The sequence below is a fragment of the Trichosurus vulpecula genome, chromosome 6 (genome assembly GCF_011100635.1).
Source record: "Trichosurus vulpecula isolate mTriVul1 chromosome 6, mTriVul1.pri, whole genome shotgun sequence".
NCBI classification, from domain to species: Eukaryota; Metazoa; Chordata; class Mammalia; order Diprotodontia; family Phalangeridae; genus Trichosurus; species Trichosurus vulpecula.
In genome coordinates this window covers 6009366-6028368 of record NC_050578.1, presented here as the reverse complement: position 1 = coordinate 6028368, position 19003 = coordinate 6009366, and the positions used below count along the sequence as shown (strand labels likewise).

At 46.2% G+C, this 19003-nt stretch overlaps 1 protein-coding gene across 2 annotated transcripts in view; it reads left to right on the top strand.

Moving 5' to 3' along the window:
• Positions 1-3774: 3774 nt before the first annotated feature.
• SEC24D (SEC24 homolog D, COPII coat complex component) overlaps positions 3775-19003 on the top strand; it is a 116559-nt gene continuing 101330 nt past the window's right edge. Inside the window, exons 1-3 of one of the 2 annotated variants that reach the window (XM_036762721.1) lie at positions 3775-3930; positions 10346-10508; positions 15212-15341. In XM_036762721.1, coding sequence (XP_036618616.1) covers positions 10388-10508; positions 15212-15341 — 251 coding nt within the window. In that variant the 5' untranslated portion in view covers positions 3775-3930; positions 10346-10387. The remainder of the gene's footprint in view (positions 3931-10345; positions 10509-15211; positions 15342-19003) is intronic. The other variant, XM_036762722.1, reaches the window with a different exon arrangement.

Genomic DNA, 19003 nt, shown 5'->3' with positions numbered 1-19003 from the left:
GATTAGAGCTTTCCAAATTGGAATAGGATGCCTTGTGACAGTGTGGCTTCCCCAATTGTGTAGATATTCAGGAAAAGAATGGGTAGCCATTTTTGCAAGATGCTATAGAGAGAATCATGGATTGAGTAAGATCCAATCCTGGGATGCCATCACTCTATGATATACTTACTCCGTATCGGTGGGGGCTGTTTCACAACCTTTAAGTATGTAAATAAAAGACTAAACAGGATAGTATGAAGGGATAAGTAGCAATAATGATGACTAGCCTTTGTATAGCATTCTAAGATTTGCAAAAACACATCAACAAAAAAGGAAAAGGACCTATACGTTCTAAAACATTTCTAGCAGCTCCCTCTGTGGTGGCAAAGAACTGGACATTGTGGGGATGCCCGGCAATTGGCTGAAGAAGTTGCAGTATGTGATTGTGATGGAATACTACTATGCTGTAAGAAATGAGGAGCTGGCTGCTTTTAGAAAGGCATGGAAAGACTTGCATGACATGATGAAAAGCGAAATGAGCAGAACCAAGAGAATGGTGGATATAGTGACAGCAATGTTGTTCAAAGAATAATCATGTATGGCCAAGTTGTTTTGAGTATTATAAATACTCGGGTCAGTTCTGAAGGACCTACAAAGGAAGATGCTGTTCTCCTCCAGAGAAGGAGCTGATAAAGGTACTTATAGTAAGGCTTCACATATATTTCTATGTCTGTGCCAAGTGGTGGCCTTCTCTAGGGCAGGGTGGGGAGGGAGGAAGGGAGGGAGGCAGTTTGGAAATAAAAGTGTAGGAAAAATTCATTTTAAAAGAAGATTTGCAAAACACTTTACACGTGCGATCTTCTTTGATTCTTACAACAACCTTGGGAGGTAGGCACTGTTATTAACACCATCTTATAGATGAGGACGCTGAGGAACAGCCAGGGAAGTCAGTGTCTGACCTAGTTATGAAGTGGCTGAGTCAGGAATTGAACTCAAACCTTCCACCATTTTAGCCACTGTACCCTTTCATGCTATGCTCACTATGTGAACACTGTTGGAGGAACTTCTCAAAGAGTCTCCTGACGGTGGGCTAAGAGCATCATCTACATTATACCATACACAGGATTATCAGGTCATAGATGGAGTTCATGGTACAGCAGAAAGAAAGCTACATTGGGAGTTACATGGCCCACCTGGGGCAATGCATTTCACCCTCTGGGCCTCAGTTACCCCATCTGAAAAATGAAGAATTCAGAGTAGATGGCATCTCGGATTCCTTCCTGTTCTAAACCTATGGTCCTAGGAGAGGTAGAAGGAGGGGTCTAGAGGCTATCTGGTCTAACTCTTCCGTTCTACAGATGAATACAGAGAGGTTGAGACTTTCTCAAGGATGGGAGATCCCATCTTCTGACTCCAAATCCCAGACTCTTTTCATGTCACATCTGTAGATCCACTGCATTCATTATATTGGATCCATCTGAAAATGCCACTTTCTATTACTTTTTTGTGCGTATATCTTCAGACAGCAAACAGAATTTGTCGAATTCCTTTAATGAGACTAATCCACAAACTCTTTTGTTCACCCAAATTTCATCTCCTCTTTCATTAAAGGAGATATTGGTATGTCCTAATGGTCTTGTAACTACCTGGCTGAAACACCCCCTGTAGAGTAGTTACCTATATCAACTGGACATGGATCAAAACCCAGGCTGGCCCAGATTCTAGAACAAGATGGAGAGATTAGTTCCTAAGTTCCACTTCAGCTCCCTTCATTTCCAATTTCTCAGCCACATCAGAGGTTGATGGTTGTGTGGCCCCAGGACTCACCCCTGGATCCTGCTTCTCAAACCTAGAATGTATGTGCATATTAACCCCTCAGCTGGAGGCCTGCCACCCATTCAGTAAGCCAGTCTTCACGCCTACAGTAGCCACGTGGTTTGTAGGTCGCTGAAAGGTAATGGCGAGAGCCCTGAGTTTGGAGCCAGAAGGCCTCTGCCTAAAAGTTGTGACTATGGCACTCACTTCCTGAGTAATACTGAACCAGTGTTGAACATAAAAGGGTTGGCCCACATCCAGCCAGTTCTGGTTCCATGACTACAGAAGCCTCCCTCCCCCACCTTGGTCCTGCTTGGGCCCTTCCTATGGGTGTACCTCCCATTCCTTCCGTATTTAGCTTGCATATACATGGCATGTTGTCTCACCACCCGAACAGGAGGTCCTGGAAGGCTGGGATCATCGTTCTGTCTGTCTCTGGTGCTTAGCCTATGCCCAGAACATAGTAGGCACTTAGGCAATGCTTCCTGTCGATGAGGTTTCTCACTTTCCTTGGTTATTCACTTCCCCCTCTGAAGAAATGAGGGGCTTGGACTGGACATTTTCTAAAAGCTCCTGTGCTACCATTCTCTCTCTTCGTAGGGCCTAGGGTTTGCGTTGCCCTAGACGCTGCCTTGACTCTTCTTAGGTTTATGAATGTTGCCAATCAACTCTGAGCCTCCTCCTGGGTGTAACAATGCCTCTTCTTGAACAGAATCTGTTTCAAAAGTAACTCCTTAGGAATACATGGAAAGGTAGCCGTGGGAGCTGTCACCCAAGCCTGTCCTGAGGGCGGAAGCTGGGTCTCCCAGAGCGGGAGCTGGAAGGGAACTCCAAGGTCATTTAGTCCAGCTTCTTTTTCCCTATCAGGAAACTGAGGCCCTGGGAGACAGAGGAATTCGCCCCCAAATCACATCGGATGGAAGATTTCGAGGAAGAGGGACCTTGGAGGGCATGGAATTCGTCCTCCTTCTTTTATAGATGATATGACTGATGGCCAGAGAACTTCAGGGAGGAGGAGGGGAAGGAAGGGGAGCACTACAAGAAAGAGGAAGACTTAGAGGAAGAAGAGGAGGGGGGAGGACTTGGAGGAGGAAGAGAAAGAAAAGGAGGAGAGGGAGGACTTCCAGGAGGAAGGGGGAAGAGGAGGAGGGGGAGGACGAAGAGGAAGAAGAGGGGGGGGGAGGACTTCGAGGAGGAAGAAGCGGAGGAAGGGGGAAGAGGAGGAGGGGGAGGACTTGAAGGAGAGAAGGAAGAAGAGGAGGAAGGGGAAGAGGAGGAGGGGGAGGACTTGAAGGAGAGAAGGAAGAAGAGGAGGAAGGGGGAAGAGGAGGAGGGGGAGGACTTGGAGGAGGAAGAGGAAGAGGAGGAGGGGGGAGGACTTCGAGGAGGAAGAGGGAAGAGGAGGAGGGGGAGGACTTGAAGGAGAGGAGGAAGAAGAGGAGGAAGGGGGAAGAGGAGGAGGGGAGGACTTGGAGGAGGAAGAGGAAGAAGGGGGGGGGAGGACTTCGAGGAGGAAGAAGAGGAGGAAGGGGGAAGAGGAAGAGGGGGAGGACTTGGAGGAGGAAGAGGAAGAGGAGGAGGGGGGAGGACTTCGAGGAGGAGAGGGAAGGGGGAAGAGAAGGATGAGAGACAAGGAACAGGATGGGGAGGAGAAGACGGGGAGGAGGGGGGAGAGGGGAAGTAGGAGAGGGGAGGGGGAGGAGGAGGAGGCGGGGGAGGAGCTGGAGCAGAAGCAGGAGGAGGAGCCGCCCGGCCCGGCCGAGGCCCAGAAGCAGGAGAGGGCGGCCCAGGCCCGCGGCTGCCCCGGCCGGCGCGCGCTCCCTCCCTCTCTTCGCTCCCTCACTCTCTTCGCTCCCTCCCTCTCTTCGCTCCCTCGCTCGCTCCCCTAGGTCCGCCGGCTCACGGCGGGCTCGCGCCCAGGCGCGCACACGCGGGCTCCGCCGGCGGGGCCGCGCGCCGGGCACGCGCGCGCTCTCCCGCAGCCGCGGCCTCGGGCAGGGCAGGCTTTGACGTGGCACTCCCTGCCCCGGCTGGCGAGCCGGCGGGCGGGCCGGTGGGCGGGGGCGCGAGCGAAGGAGCGCGCGGCAGCCGCAGCGGGCCGGGAACTGAGCGGAGCCGAGCGGCCGCACCAGCCAGGTAGGCAGCCCCGGCGGGACCCCCGCCCCGCGCCCGGAGCAGCCCGGCAGCCCGGGGCCCTCGCCTGCAGCCCGACCTCGATCTGCTGGGCCCCCGCCCTTCTCCTTGCGCCTGGGTCCCCGGGGTCCCGAGCCCCCCGGGAGGTGGGTACGTCCCGGGTCCTCCCCTTCTCGTTACCGCCGGGGAAACTGAGGCCCAGACACTTGCCCAAGGTCGAGCAGTCAGAGCTGGGATTCGAACCCAGGTCCTCCTTCCATGACACCCGTGGGCACCTTCTCCCCCCGCCCCCACCCCCAGCTTTTCCTTGGAATACGGGGCTGTTTGAGGCATTGTCAAAATCGGGAGTCGTGATGCCCTGAGATCTGCTGTCTAAACGGTTGCGTGGCTTTCGGGGTCCGAGGGCGCTCCGGAGCCTCCCTTCCTCCCGGGGGTCCCTGGGGTCCCGGGGGCTGGAGTCCACCTCCCTCCGAGGATTCCCTTTCGGGGATCTCTGCATGCCTATTTCCCTCTGAGTCAGGGCACTCCGTGTTAACTCGCTGTCTGTGTGTCAGTGTGCGTGTGTCAGTGTATGTGTGTGTGTGTGTTTGTATGATGCGCCGGGAAGTTTGACGTGGCAGACTGCGCTGGGCGACAGAGGAAGCAAGTTCCCCCACTTGCATTGGAGCGAGGTCTCAGCCCCTTCCTGTGCACTTGCGGGAAGCATCCCGGGCTCCCGGCGACAACTTTGGTCTGCAGCGGCCCAAGCCGGCAGGTGGACTGCCGGACGGGCGACCAGGGGTGTGTCCTGGCCGGCCCTGCTCGGAGGTGCCCCGTTGGGTAGGCTTGACCAAAGCTCAGGCTGCCACGTCTCCCTGTCTGCTAAGTAGTGGGAGGAGGGAAGGTGCTGTCCCCGCCAGAGGATGCAGCAAACAGGCCTTCTCCGGTGGAAGGGAAGGAAATCGGCTTGTAGTGCTACCTACCCGATCGCCGGGTTGGAGTGGAGAGGAATACTACAGGCAAACAAATGGGGGGATTTTAGGCTCCAAGTGTCACGGATGCCGGGCCCCCCACGGTCTCCTTAGCAGGGGTCTGATTTCTAAGAGCCTTCCCAGGAAGGTACAGCTGGTGATCTGGGCAGAACGCTGGCTTCTCCACACAGGGGTCCTTCACCATCTTTGTGAGGCCAGCTGGAAGGAACCTCTGGGCCCCTTCTCACCAAAGACGTTTTAAATGCAGTGAATTAGAAAGGCAACCAAAGGTTAGTGAAAATCAAGATGTCCTTTTTTTCCCCATCCCATCCCAAGTTCATTGGCATCCTCAAACCCCTTGTACCCCACGACAAGAGCCTGGAATCTGGAGCCAAGTGGCCTGACTTTGAAATCCTGCCTCAGCTACTTACTCTCTGAACAACCTTGGGCAATCCCTTAACCTCTCTGAGCTTCAGTGTCCTTGTCTGTAAAAATGAGGGATAAGGGGAGATCCAAATCCAAGGAAACACAGTTCAATATGATGGCTAGTGTTCCTGTTGTTATGACTATAGGTCATGGAGCCAGAGGAAGGAGAAGGTATTTAGAAGAAATCCATGATCTTGAGAGAGGAAAGAGCTCTGAAAATCATCATGCTCATTTTAAAGATGGGGAAACTGAAGTACACATGTGCGGGTTTCCTGAATGGCAGTCCAGGACTAGAACTCAGGCCTCCAGATGCCCTGTACACTTCTTCAACTACATGGCAAAATGGGTTCCTCATCACCATACAAATGGCTCTTATTTTTGTGAAACAGAAAAGATTTTAGGATCGCAGATTTAGAGCTGGAAGGGAAAACTGGCCCAAGCTCCTTATTCTTCAGATGCAGAAACTGAGACCATGAGCCGGGAAGTCCAACCAAGGTTGCACAGGTAGTAACTAGTGGCAGAGCCAAGACTGGCATCTTTCCAATGTGCCTGTTCTGCCCAGAGACAAAATTGAGGTAATAAGTGTTTGAGGCTGGATTTGAATTCAGGTCTTCCTGACTCCAGGCTCGTGTACCTTTGGGCAAATGTATACAGTTTCTTTATTGATAAAATGAAAGCGTTGGACTTGGTGAACCCCAAGGTCTCTCCCAGCTCTGAATCCTGTCAATTTTGATCTGAGCATCTTTAACTTCTGCCACATTCACAGAATCCCATAAATTCAGAGATGGAAAGGACCTCAGAGTCCATCTAGTTGAATCCCATGCTTGTATAAAAATCCCCCCTTCCACATACGTGCTAAGTAGTCATTCAGCCTTCCTTTGAGGACCATCCCCCATGGCAACCCATTCTCCTTTGGAACAGCTCTCATTGTTAGAAAGATTTTTTTCATGACTTGATCCTCAGTTGGCTTCTTTGCTGCTTCTACCCATCATTGTTCCTAGTTCTGCCTTCTGGGGCCCAGTAGAGCTAGTCTAATCTCTCTTGCACATCAGTCCTCCAAATATTGGATTTCACCAACTATCTTTTTAATAATGCATTCTCTAAGTTTGCTAGGAATCACAGTCAAACTCTTTGACCTACCATTTATAGACTCTATTCCCTTTCCCTTTAGAAAATCAGGTCGATATTTATTCTTCTGTCATTGGGTAACAACTGTCATATCCCACAGTCTTCTCTTCAAGTTAAAATGTCCCTATTTCGTTCCAAAGTTCCATGCACCCTTCTGGTTATTTTTCTGTGGATGCTTTCCAGCTTATCGATCCCGTTCCTAAAATGTGGTACCCAGAGCCAGATACAGTACTCTAGATGTTGTCTCATCGGGGCAGACAGTGCTATTTCTTGGGCCCCATTAAGGCCCCTCAGGTTGGGTCGGCTTTTTTTGACTTCCATATCACACTGTTGAGTTAGTAACCACCAAAGACCCTGAACCTTTGTCAAGTGATCTGCTGTCTAGCCATACACCCCGCCATCTTGTACTTGTGAAGGTTTTTTTTTTTTTTTTTGCACTCAAGGGTAATAAGTTTTTTATATTTACCTCTTCACATTCATCTTATTTGATTCAATTCAACATGCTAACCCAGGGGTGGGAAACCTGCAGCCTTGAGGCCACATGTGGCCTTCTAGGTTCTTCTATGTCCTCCTAGGTCCTAAGACTTCTAAGTGTAGCCTTTTGACTGAATCCAAACTTCCAAATCCAGATTTGTTCTGTGAAGTTTGGATTCAGTCTAAGGGCCACCTTGAGGACACAGAGGGCCACATATGGGCTTGAGGCTGCAGGTTCCCCTCCCCATAACCTCTCTGGATCTTTTTGAACGCTTCCTCTATCATTCAGTGTGTCAGCTCTCCAATGTGTTTTTTGCCAATTAGATGAATGTACCATCTAGTCAGTGCTTCTTAAACTGTGAGTTTAAGGATTTCAAGACCCACAGTTTAAAAAGTGCTGAAGGGGTCTTGAGTGGAAAATGTTTAAGAAGCCCTGATCTAGACCTTTATCTAGGTCTTCATCCGAGTCCTTGGTAAAAATGTTAAACCACAGAGCCAAGCAGACATCTTCAGGAGGTTCCAATGGAGGCCTTCTGAATCAACTTTGGCCCATTAACAACTATTCTTTAGCTAGCCAGTCAGTTGACACTGCATCACCCATGGTTTTTTTGGTGCCATTTGCCCAGGTTATAATTAGCTGAAAAGTTCTGTCAGTCTGTATCGCTCCACCTTGCCCCCAAGAATAGCATCGAGTTCGCCAAATGCCTGCTAAAATCCAGATAGACTGCGTCTATATGACTCTGCTGATCTGCCAGGCTAGCAACCCTAGGCTAAAGAGGAAGCAAGGTTAGTCAGGCATGCCTAGTTCTTGAAGCCATGATGACCTTGTTCTCGTCACTGCCTTCACCAATTATCCCTTTAGTAGTGCATTTTCTAAGTTTTCCAGGAATCAAAGTCAATGGCCTACCATTTATTGACTCTATCGTCTTTCCTTTTAAAAAATCTTCTCTGATTTGGGGCAGTGTGGGGGGAGGGACAGTACTTATCTGGCTATCCACGATCTTTTGGAGGTTTCTGACACTGACTCAGCAAGTACCTCTTTGCGTAGCAGTGGATGAAGTCAATTTGGACCTGTTTACTCCAAGCTCAAGGAGGGAAGCCGGGTGCCCGGGAATGATCTATTTATCTTGGGTGGCAATCTCCATTAGTCATTTTGATTCTGTCCCTTCTGGTTCAGAGATCATTCTTGTTGGCCGAAAAAATAATTAGTCCAAGAGGTGAACAGTTCTGCCCTTTCTCTGCCATCCAATTCCACCATGAGCAGGGGCCCTATCCCTTCTAAGAGCCTCCTCATACCCCCATTATGGCTACCCTCCAGCCTCTTCCAAGCCAGAATTCTCTAACATTCTGCTCACAAGTCTCCGCCACACTTCTTTGTTCACCCTCAGTTACTTGTCCTTTTGTACATCTTAAAAATCTAAGCCAATAGTAATAAAAAATAATAGCTAACATGTACATGGCACTTACCATGGGCCAATTATCTCATTTGGTTTGATCCTCACAACGACCCTGGGAAACAGCTGTTATTACCACCCCCATTTTACAGAGGCAGAAACTGAGGCAGAGGTTAAATATCTTGCCCAGGGTCACACAGGTAGTGTCTGAGATCAGATTTGAACTCAGGTCTTCCTAACTCTAGGCTTAGCACTGTAGCCAGTGGACCATGTTGCTACCCCTAATGATGCCTGTTGGTTGATGAGTCCTCTTTTTTAGGGGCAGCTACATGGTACATTGGATAGAGTGCTGGACCTGGAGTTGGGAAGGTCTGAGTTCAAATCAAGCCCCAGACACTTATTATCTATGTGATCCTGAGCAAGTCAATTCACCTCACCTGTCTGCCTCAGTTTTCCTATCTGTACAATGGGGATAATGATAGCACCTCCCTCCCAAGGTTCTAGTCAGGATTAAATGGGATAATATTTGTAAAAGTGCTTAGCATAGTGCCTGGCACATACATACATAGTACACAATAAATACTTCCTTCTTTCCTTCCTTCCTTCCTTCCAACAATTCCTGTTTTAGTCCTCTTTCTTGTGTGTCTTCAGAATTAAGTTCCAGAGTTTCCATCTCCTGACATCTCCTATAGAACTTTAATCCACTGGAGCCTACATAGGGTGCCTGTCAGACTGCCTGACGTTCTTCTTCATCATCACACGTTCTAAGCTGGATTAGTTACTTCTCCATGCTGGGAAAGCTCTCCTGCCTCCCAGAATCCTTGGCTTCCCTCAAAACTCAGCTCAGACACCACCTTCTTCATGAGGTTTTTCCTGGTTCTTCCAGCTGCTGGTGCCTCCCTCATCTCCCAGGTTACCTTGTAACAGTTTATACATACTTATATATCGTATGTTACATGGTATCTCCTCCACTAAAAGGTAACCTCCCTGAGGGCACGAGCTGATTTTACCTTTCTTTGAATCCCTAGCACTTAGTTCTGTGCCTGCCTGGCTCACGATTATAAATGCCTGTTGCTGAATTAATTGGATTAATTAATTGAAGATTCCCATTATTTATAAGCCAGCAGGCCTTTCCTTGTTTACTAGGATGAGATCTAGGCTGGCCTGATGCTTTCAATTTGGGCATTTTTAATAAACTCCTTTTTCATTTCCTTAAAAGAAAAGACAGAATGCGGTCCACATGAATGCGTGCCCAGATTGGCCTCAGGGTGATGACTTTTTGGGCACATCGTTTTCAGAGCCTTCCTTCTCAGCCTCAGTCTACATAAGAGGAGGGTATTTCCACAGTAATGAAATCCCAGGTCTTTGAACAATTTAAGAGACATAATTATCACTCCTCACATCCTCCCTTGGCATTCTTACCATCACTATTGTTGTTCAAGCACTTTTCTTGACCCTCTGTGTGGTTTTCCTGGCCGAGATCCTGGAGTGGTTTGCCCTCTCCTTCTCCAGCTCATTTTATAGATAAGGAAATTGAGGCAAACATAGGTTAAGTGACTTGCCCAGGATCACACAGCATGTGAGTATCTGAAGGAAGATTTGAACTTGGGTCTTCCTGACTCTAGGCCCAGTGCTTTATCCACTGAGCCATCTAGCCACCTTGAAAAATATGTGTTGGCCAGAATTTAAGCCTAGGTCCATTGCTTGGAAGGCGGTAGTGCTATGTCCCTGTATCTTCCCTACTAGCCTGTAAGCTCCTAGAGGGAAGGGACCTTAGACTGTGTATGTTCTAGGCACCCACAGAATACTCAATAAACTCGATAAACAGCAGGAACTCAATGCATGTTTGTTGTTTAGTAGCAGGCATTTAGCCTTTCTGCTCCACTGTAGCTACAATGAAATGGAGGTCGCTCAATGATAAAAGGATGTCATGATTGTCTCCCATGGCAGATGCCAAGGTCCTTAGAGCTTCTACAGAAGGTCCATTTCCTTTGGGAGCACGATGACTCTGTCCTTGAGTCTGACATTGTCTTTTTCCTCTTTCAGCCTTAGAAGAACCCTGTGATCTGGTATGAGATAACTTTGACCATGAGCCAACAAGGTTACGTCGCTACCCCTCCATACTCCCAGCCCCAGCCTGGAATGGGGCCACTCTCCCCGCCTCTTCGTGGACATTATGGTGACCCATCGCACTCAGCCTCTCCATCAGGTAACATGGACTATGTTAGTTCATTTTTGAAACGTAGTGATTTTGAAAAGGATCTGGGGAGTTTAGTGGACCTCAAGCTTAATGAGAGTCACTAGTGTGATGTGGCAGTCAAGCTTAGGCTCCACCAAGATAGAGACCTATTTCCAGGGATTCTGGAGGGGCTAGTTCTGCTCCACTCTGCTCAGATGCCATCTAAATGAAAAGATGTCTTAATCTTTTCCAATGTGCTAAGTGAGAGGCGGCATGACCTAGCGCAGGGCTGTCCAAAATACGGCCGGCGGGTAGCATATGGTTCACAGTATGATTTATGCAGCCCGCCTACAAGCGTGGAAATTTACATAAATGCTTTAGCAAATGAAGCCAAGCTACTGCAGAGCTTCAGACTCCTGCCATATAAGGATAGGACAAAGGAGGTAGATGTCTAGCTAGCCTGGAGGAGACCAGATTTCCAGGGTGACAGACTCACTTCTCTCTCACATGTTTGAAGGGTGGAGGGATTAGACACATTCTGTTTGTCCCTAGAGGGACCAGGATCATCAAATTTAGTCCTGGAAGGGGCTTCAGGGGTCATCTGGTCCAATTCCCTCATTTCACAAAAGGAGAAACTGAGGCTGAGATTCCCAAGGCCACTTCCTACCAATCTCCAGGTCACGTGTAGCAGAAGGAGTAGTGGTAGTGGAGGCAATCCCATGGAGACAGTGCTACAGTCAGGAGACCCGAGCTCAAACACAACCTCCAGCACTTACTAGCTGTCAGACCCTGGGCCAGTCACTTAACCTCTATCTGACTCAGTTTCCTCATCTGTGAAATGGCGATAGTCATTGCCCCTACCTCTCCAGGTTGTTGTGAGGATGGAATGAGATAATAACGGTAAAACTCTTAAGGTTTGTAAAACAGTATGAATGCTAGTTCTACGAACTGGCTGCAGAGACAATCTGTGCTCACCCCATCTTCAGATGCTCTCCGTTATCCTAGCCCAAACCCAGCCTTAGGCCAGGCTTTTGGGCAGGCTAGCCTGCCATGGCCCACATCCCTTCTCTCTTCTTACCTGACCCCATCCTCCAGCTGTCTCTCTATTTAAACAAACCTGCAGCAGCTTCCCAAGCCTTCCTTCGAGGCCCTTCTCAACACTCTGGCCTTCAGGGAAGTTATTCAGTTATGTTAGTCATGACCTATTTGGGGTTTTCTTGGCAGAGGTGCTGGAGTGGTTGACCATTTCCTTCTCCAGCTCATTTGATAGATGAGGAAACAGAAGAAAACAGGGCTAAGTGACTTGCCCAGGATCACACAGCTAGTGTCTGAGGCAGGATTTAAACTCAGGAAGATTCAGCATTCCAAGCCCAGTGTTCGTCCATTGTACCTCCTACCTGCCCAGAGTTCCTAGGCTCCCCTCTCTTCTTTTGCCACTGATAGGAAAGGAGATGTGATTTCACTGTTATAACAACTCCCAGGTGCAGGCTGACATGTTCTTTGCAATTTAGAGTCTTAGCAAATTGCTTTGAGCAATGAGAAGTTAAGTGACTTGGCTAGGGTCACATAGCAGCATGTGTCAGAAAAGGGGCTGGCCAATATTCAGGGATTCAGGTACTGACCTTGGCCTCCAGCTCTCCATCCATTCTGCTTCTCATCACTAAGAGAGCAGGGGTTAAATTCCATGCTTAGAATATCAGTGAAGCAAACCATTTTTATTTGCCTGCAAGGGTACAATGCTGCCATATTAAAATTAGCTTCCATGAACATATTTTTGTGGGACTTTATTTACATAAATGAAGCCAATCCCAGGAGAACTCGAATCCATGATCATGCTAATAAGAGGGAAATTTGCCAGAGACAGAAACCCCAAACTGCAGCAACAAACATGACCATCTCTAGCCCCAGCTCCCCTTCCTTTTTGAAGCCTTTTAAAAAAATATGTGGTTGGTACAAAGATCAGGGTTGGAAACAAGCCACTGGTGGATGAAAACTGTTAGCCTTAAAAGATTTTTATTACTTACACATGGCACCAGGTTAGGTGTACCACAAAGAAAATTAAAGAGATTTCACTAAACATTTAAAAGTACCAAATGTTTGCTAGGTAGTGGACACACAAAGATAACAAAGACTATGTCAAATGTAGGGTGTGCTCCATGGGGGTCAAGGGGTAGGAGAGGGAGGAAATATGAAACTAGCCTGGAACAGGTTGACTGAGTCCGGATTGTGAAGGGTTTAAAAATGCCTAATAGAAGAACTATATTTTAGTCTATAGGCAAGAGGGAGCTACTGAAGTTTATGGAGTAGAGGGTGGTGTGGTCAGATGCTGCTTTAGGAAGATCATTTTGGCAGCTGTGTGAGATTTGGGCCCTGGCCCCAAAGAGTCTCTGCTAGAGACTTATTTTAAACTGTGATTTTCTCCAGATCTGCTGGAGAATCACTAAGTATGCCCAGAGGTGGTGTGGCATGATGGATGAGAGAAGAACCGGGCTCCAGCACCAGCTCTGACACACACTGTGGCTTGATGTAGGCGAGTCACTTGAGTCCTCAGTGGCTCCCAACAAAATCAGTTACAAAATAGAAACTGATCTCAAATGGGAGTGTTTCCTCCCTGCAGTTCCCTCTTCCCATGAAATGATAATTCAAGCTTAAAAAAAAAATCAAGAATTCTTGGAGAAGTCAATTCCATTGTCTGCCATCCATGCATTCCTTTTGTATCTGTTTTAACAATGTTGTCGTGGAACGTCATCTGCTTTACCCACAGGAAGCACTTGATAAGTATTTGTTGACTGGCTAATTTTTGAGTGGAATGGCTGTGCAGGAGGGGGGCCACAAGGGAGACCCAGAACTGTCTCCAAGTTCTAGGTTCTAGGGCTTAGAACTTTTGTCTTAGGCTCATTTCTCTAAACTTATATTCAGATCTACCATGCGAATGTTTCAGCGGCTACTTCCATGGAGCCTAATACGCTTACTATATATAATATGTGTGCATATGGATATAAACATACATGTATATGTACAAACATATGTATTTCCGCACATATGTACATGTTGAAATATGACTCTAAAATAAATGTGTGCATATATACATGCATGTATATATAACAAGAATAATATGTACATAGACTATTCATCGTGTGTGTGTGTGTGTGTGTGTGTGTGTGTGTGTACATATGTTTGGGCAGCTAGGTGGCGCAGTAGATAGAGGGCTGGGCCTGGAATCTGGAAGACTCATTTTCCTGAGTTCTAATCTGGCCTCAGACACTCACAAGCTGTGTGACCCTGGGTGAGTCACTTAATCCTGTTTGCCTCAGTTTCTACATCTATAAAATGAGCTGGAGAGGGAAATGGCAAACTATTCCAGCATCTTTGCCAAGAAAACCCCAAATGGGGTCACAAAGAGTCAGATATGACTGAGATGACTCAACAGCAGCATATGTGTTGACATTTATTATATGGTATACTACTATGTAAGTACGTAACAAGAATATGTATTACTCTAGCATATGTGTGTGTGTACAAACATATGTGTGCATCCATGCACTTTTCAATTCAGCTAACATTTACTAAGTGGCTTACATGCAGAGCACCAAGCTAGGCTCTCGGGGTCACTCCCCAGAGATACAAGGTGGCCCAATGGAAAGAACCCCAAACTCTAAGCCCCCATGGACTTGAACTGGGATCCCAGCTCTGGCCCTTACTGGTTGTTGGGCAAATCATTTAACCTCTCTGGGCCTCAGTTTGCTCACCTGTAAAATGAAGGTCAGCCTTAGAATAGATGACCTCAAAGGTTGCTTCCAGCACTAAAGCTATGACCCTGTACCTGTGACATAGGGGACATCCTAAGACTTTCCAGCGAAGCACTATGCCAAGACTGAGAAGGGAAGAGTCATTTCTGGGCAATCAGGTAATCAAAGCTTCTTGGAAGAAGTAGCTTTATATCTGGGCCAGAGAAGGTTCATATGGAGATGAGGGCAAAAACTCTGAGGAGAAAAGCGCAGATGATGGGGAGACATTGGCTGCATGTGGGGGATGAGCAAATTTGATTCTATTCAATTCCATCCAGCGAATAATTATTAGGGTCTAGCTGTGGGGCTTCAAGACACTCCGGACCAGCCCCTGTCCGTAGAAAAGGAAGCTGAGACATTGAGATGGGGAGTGATTTTCCCCTGGTCACAGCTGTGGTAAGAAACTGAGCTGGGATTCGAACACAGGACCTTGGACTCCAAATCCAGGACCTTTTCTCTGCTTCTTGTTGCCTTTCTACAGTTAGTCCAGTTTGACTAATAGGAGGGAGGGAGGAAGGAAGGAAGGAAGGAAAGAAAGAAAGAAAGGAGAAAAGTGCTTATGCTATGCAAAGCACAAAGTTTGGCTGGCCTGTGAATTAGGTGGATGGAGAATATTCTAGTTATTTACCATTTCTTTATTTTATTTTTAGTATTTCTCATCCTCTTTCTGTACTATTCACCAAGGCAGAGCTCCCTCCCCCAAGACTAGAGCCTAGAATTACAGCACGGAGTGGCAGGATGACATCACTCCAAGCTAGAAACATCAGCTACTCCCTCATCTAATCCTTTCTACTTCAGAATGAGGCAATGGATCCATAGATTGTTACCCACTTTTTCTTCATTTATCAGCCCATGTTCTTGGCCTAAGGATTTTAGGTCATCTGATATAGTCCATGAATAACATACACCTGAATTTCTTTACCTGTACTCTTTGTTGCATTACAGGCATAATGAAGCCAGCTGGGCCTTTGGGACCTACTGCACCTGTTGGGGTGTTACCACCTGGACCCCCCAATTCTGGGGTCCATCAGTTTGGCCAGAATGGCCCTAATATCTCAGGGTATCCCCAGCCGAGGTAAGTTACCCAGACTCAATTTCTTTATGGTGCTACTTGATCAGAAAGTTGCTTCTAAATAACTGGAGTGTTTTGGGAGTGTGCTGGTAAATATTTCACAACGAGATATCTGGGTGGGGGGCAGGGGGAATGATATGCTCAACACAATTTTAAGGCTAATCTTCATTATTGATATTTCTCCATCACTTTCTTAAATCTAGAAACAAAGCAATATATCAGGTTTTGACTTGTAGTGCTTCCCGTTTTCTGAGGTGTAATCGCTCACATTGAAAAAATCACAATTGACTCTCTCAAGTGGGTTTGAGCTGGCTCCCCCACACCCCTGGTTGTAAATTTGCCCTCTGGATTGTTGGGTTTTCTGTGACATGTGTCTATGGGTAAATCCTTCAGATGAGCCACTTAGAATTTTCAGAAGGGTAAGGAAAAGGATCCAAGTCATAAAATTTATCAAGCATTCTATTTACCAGATGTCTGTCCCAGAACACTTGTTATCAGGATCATGAGACAATACTTGGATCATAGATTCAGAGCTAGAAGGACCCTTAGCACCATCCAATCCAACCCTTTTATTTTACAAATGCAAACACTGAAACCCAGAGGGATTAAGCCTTGTCCAAGGTTACACAGAGTAAATGGCGGAGATGGAATTTGAACTCAAGCCATGTGACTCCTAATTCAGCCCTCTTTACACAGTACCATGCTGCCTCTTTCGTTAGGCCTTCTCTTTCTAGAAGGCTTCCTGGTGTCACCTAATTCCAGAATGACTGCCTTGGTCTGCATCCATCCCCTTCAAATGAAAGTCTTCTCTCCTAAAATATGCCCAGAGCATTTTGGTTCTCTCATTTGCTGCCATCATTCACTCCCTTGTACTGCACTTGTCTGTGTTCCTGCAGCATCCCCCTGATAGAACATAAGCTCACTGAGGGCAGGGCCTGGGGCATTTTTCAGTTTTGCTTCTCTGGTTACAGCCCAGTCCCTCGTCCGTATGGATCTGCAGTCTCATCAATGTCTGTTCTCCTTCCGGTGGAGAGGACCACAACATTTCCAGCCCCCTCCTTCTATGTGCCTCTTCCTCTTGTACTTCCATAGATGCTTAGCAGAGGGTTCTTCTTGTGTGTTGGGGATCTTCTTCTGGTGTCCTTGATATTGCAGGGATGCCATAGGGATATCTTGGCTCTCTCTTGACCTTCACTTTAGCCCCCTAGATAACTGACCCTCTTTCCTCTCCTGTGGTACATCTCTCTGAATATATCCTTTCTGCTGAGTTTTCTGCAAAGTCCTTGGCTTGTAATGTGCTACAGCCTGGCCATTCCAATGAATAGGCCTTGCACAGAGTATGAATGAATAAATGAATGAATGGATAGATGGATGGATGAATGGATGGATAGATGCATGGATAGATGGATGGATGGATGAAAACAGCTGGTAGCTAACATTTATATAGTACTTACTTCTTTGGGGCCAAGCTTGTTCTTGGTAATTTCCCAACATTCCCTGGCCATTGTTTTGTGGCTGTTCTTTCCATTTTCATTGTTGTAGTTGTCATTTACATTGTTCTCTTAGCTCTGCGCACCTCATTTTGCATCAATTCTTGTAAGTCCTTCCAAATTTTCTCCATATTCATCTTGTCATTTTTTACAACATGTTAATACTCCATTACATTCATGGACCTCAGCTTGTTTAGCCATTCCCCAGTTGAGGGGCATCCACTTTGTGTCCTGGTCTTTGCTACCAAAAAGCCAAAATAAAACAAAAAACAAGAACACAAAAACCCTGGCACAATCTATTTTCAAAGATATGCTGGCTTTTTATTATAGCTTTCTTTTTCTAAATGTTTACCCACTGTCCCTTTGATAATAAATTCTATACTTTGACCAAAATCAAGGTCACTGGCCTAGATTTTGCAGACTCTACCATCTTCCTTTTCTTCAAAAATCAGCACATTTACAATTCTTCAGTCTTATGCCACATCATGCATTCTCCACCATCTTTGAAATATCTGACTGACTCGGCTCAGCAAACACACCTGCCAGCTCAGTCCATACCGTAGGATGTTGTTACTCTGGTCCCAGTAGCTAGAACTCTTCTAAGGGATCAAGGTGATCACTTACTATCTCCCAACTCATCATGTGTGTCCACTCCCTATTGACTATTATGGCTCTCGTCCTTTCTGTCCAAAGATGATTTGCCTTTGCAGAGATAACAGAAGAATTGACTAGCTCAGCCTTCTCTTCCATCTTTTATTGTTGCCCCATCTACACACGCACGCACACACACACACACACACACACACACACACACACACACACACACCTGTCCTGTTCTTTCTTTCAGCTTCCACTTTCACCCAGTGTACTAAAGTTTGTTTTTCATTTTCTTTGGCACGCCTTCCTAGCCTCGGATCATTTTGATTGTTGTCAATGATTCACGTCGATTAGCTTCTCAGATTTCTTGGCATAGAGCTGTGTATATGTAACTTTCTCTGATCTTTTTGATTTCTTTGCCCTTATTGTGATCTCTCCTTTCTCCTCTTCAATTCTGGTGATTTGGGTTTGTTCTCCCCTTTTTTCCTTAGATTTGCTTATTATTTTCCTTTGTTGGTCTTCTAAAAAAACCAGCACTTGGATTTCATTATGTGTCCATTGATTTTCTATTTTCAGTTGTACTGATCTTGATTATTTCTCTTCTGTTTTCCCTTAACTTGTTACTTTCTTTTTGCTAAACTGTTAGATTTGGGAGATGGGGTGCCCACTCATCTTTTATTGTATCTCTCTCTTTTGCTAACATAACCATAAATTTCTGCCTAACCACCACTTTGGCTCTCCCTCACAGAGTTTTATGTGGAATATCAATATTATCTTTCTCCCTGGGGTGATCTTTTGATCCTTCTTCAAACTCTCCTTTAACCCAGTTATATTAATAAACTGGTACTGATCTCTTATTCATGATGTCACTGTTTCACACCCATTGCATCATGGTCGTTAAATGTAGCGTATAGAATTATTTGTCTTCTTGATGGTTCAGTTTGTGATCAGTTTTTGTGTTGATCATGTAAAAACTTGGAAAACACTACATCCTTTCCTTGTCCTGGCCATTTCCTAGTCCTTTGCTCTTTCTCAGTTTCTATGTCCATAGGAGATTGATAAAGAGGTACATCGTTGTGAACTTTTTTAAGCTTTTGAAGTCGTAAGTAATTGTTCTTATCCATTTGTTTCAATTTCTTTGGATATCTTGAATACCAGATCTTTGCCAGAGATATTTAGTGGAAAAAAAATTTTTTCCCCCGCAATTAACTGCTTTTCTTCTAATTCTACTTGCATTGTTATGCAAAAGCTCTTCAATCTTGTGTAATCAAATGATCTTTTTAATCTTTACCTCTATCCCTTATTTAATTAGGAATTATCCCAATATTTATAGTCATGGAAAGTAATCCTTTTCCTTCTCTAATTTTATGACCTTTTGTATTTAGGCAATGTATTTATTTGTTAATTTATTCTGTTACTAAGTGTAAGGTGGAGGTCTAAATCTAGCTACTGTCCAGTTACTTTCCAGTTTTCCCAGCAGTTTTTGTCAAATGGTTAGTTGTTACCACAGTAGTTTGTACCCTTTGGTTTACTAAATACAAAAATGTGTTTGGTTTGTTCCTGGGTATTGCTTACCTA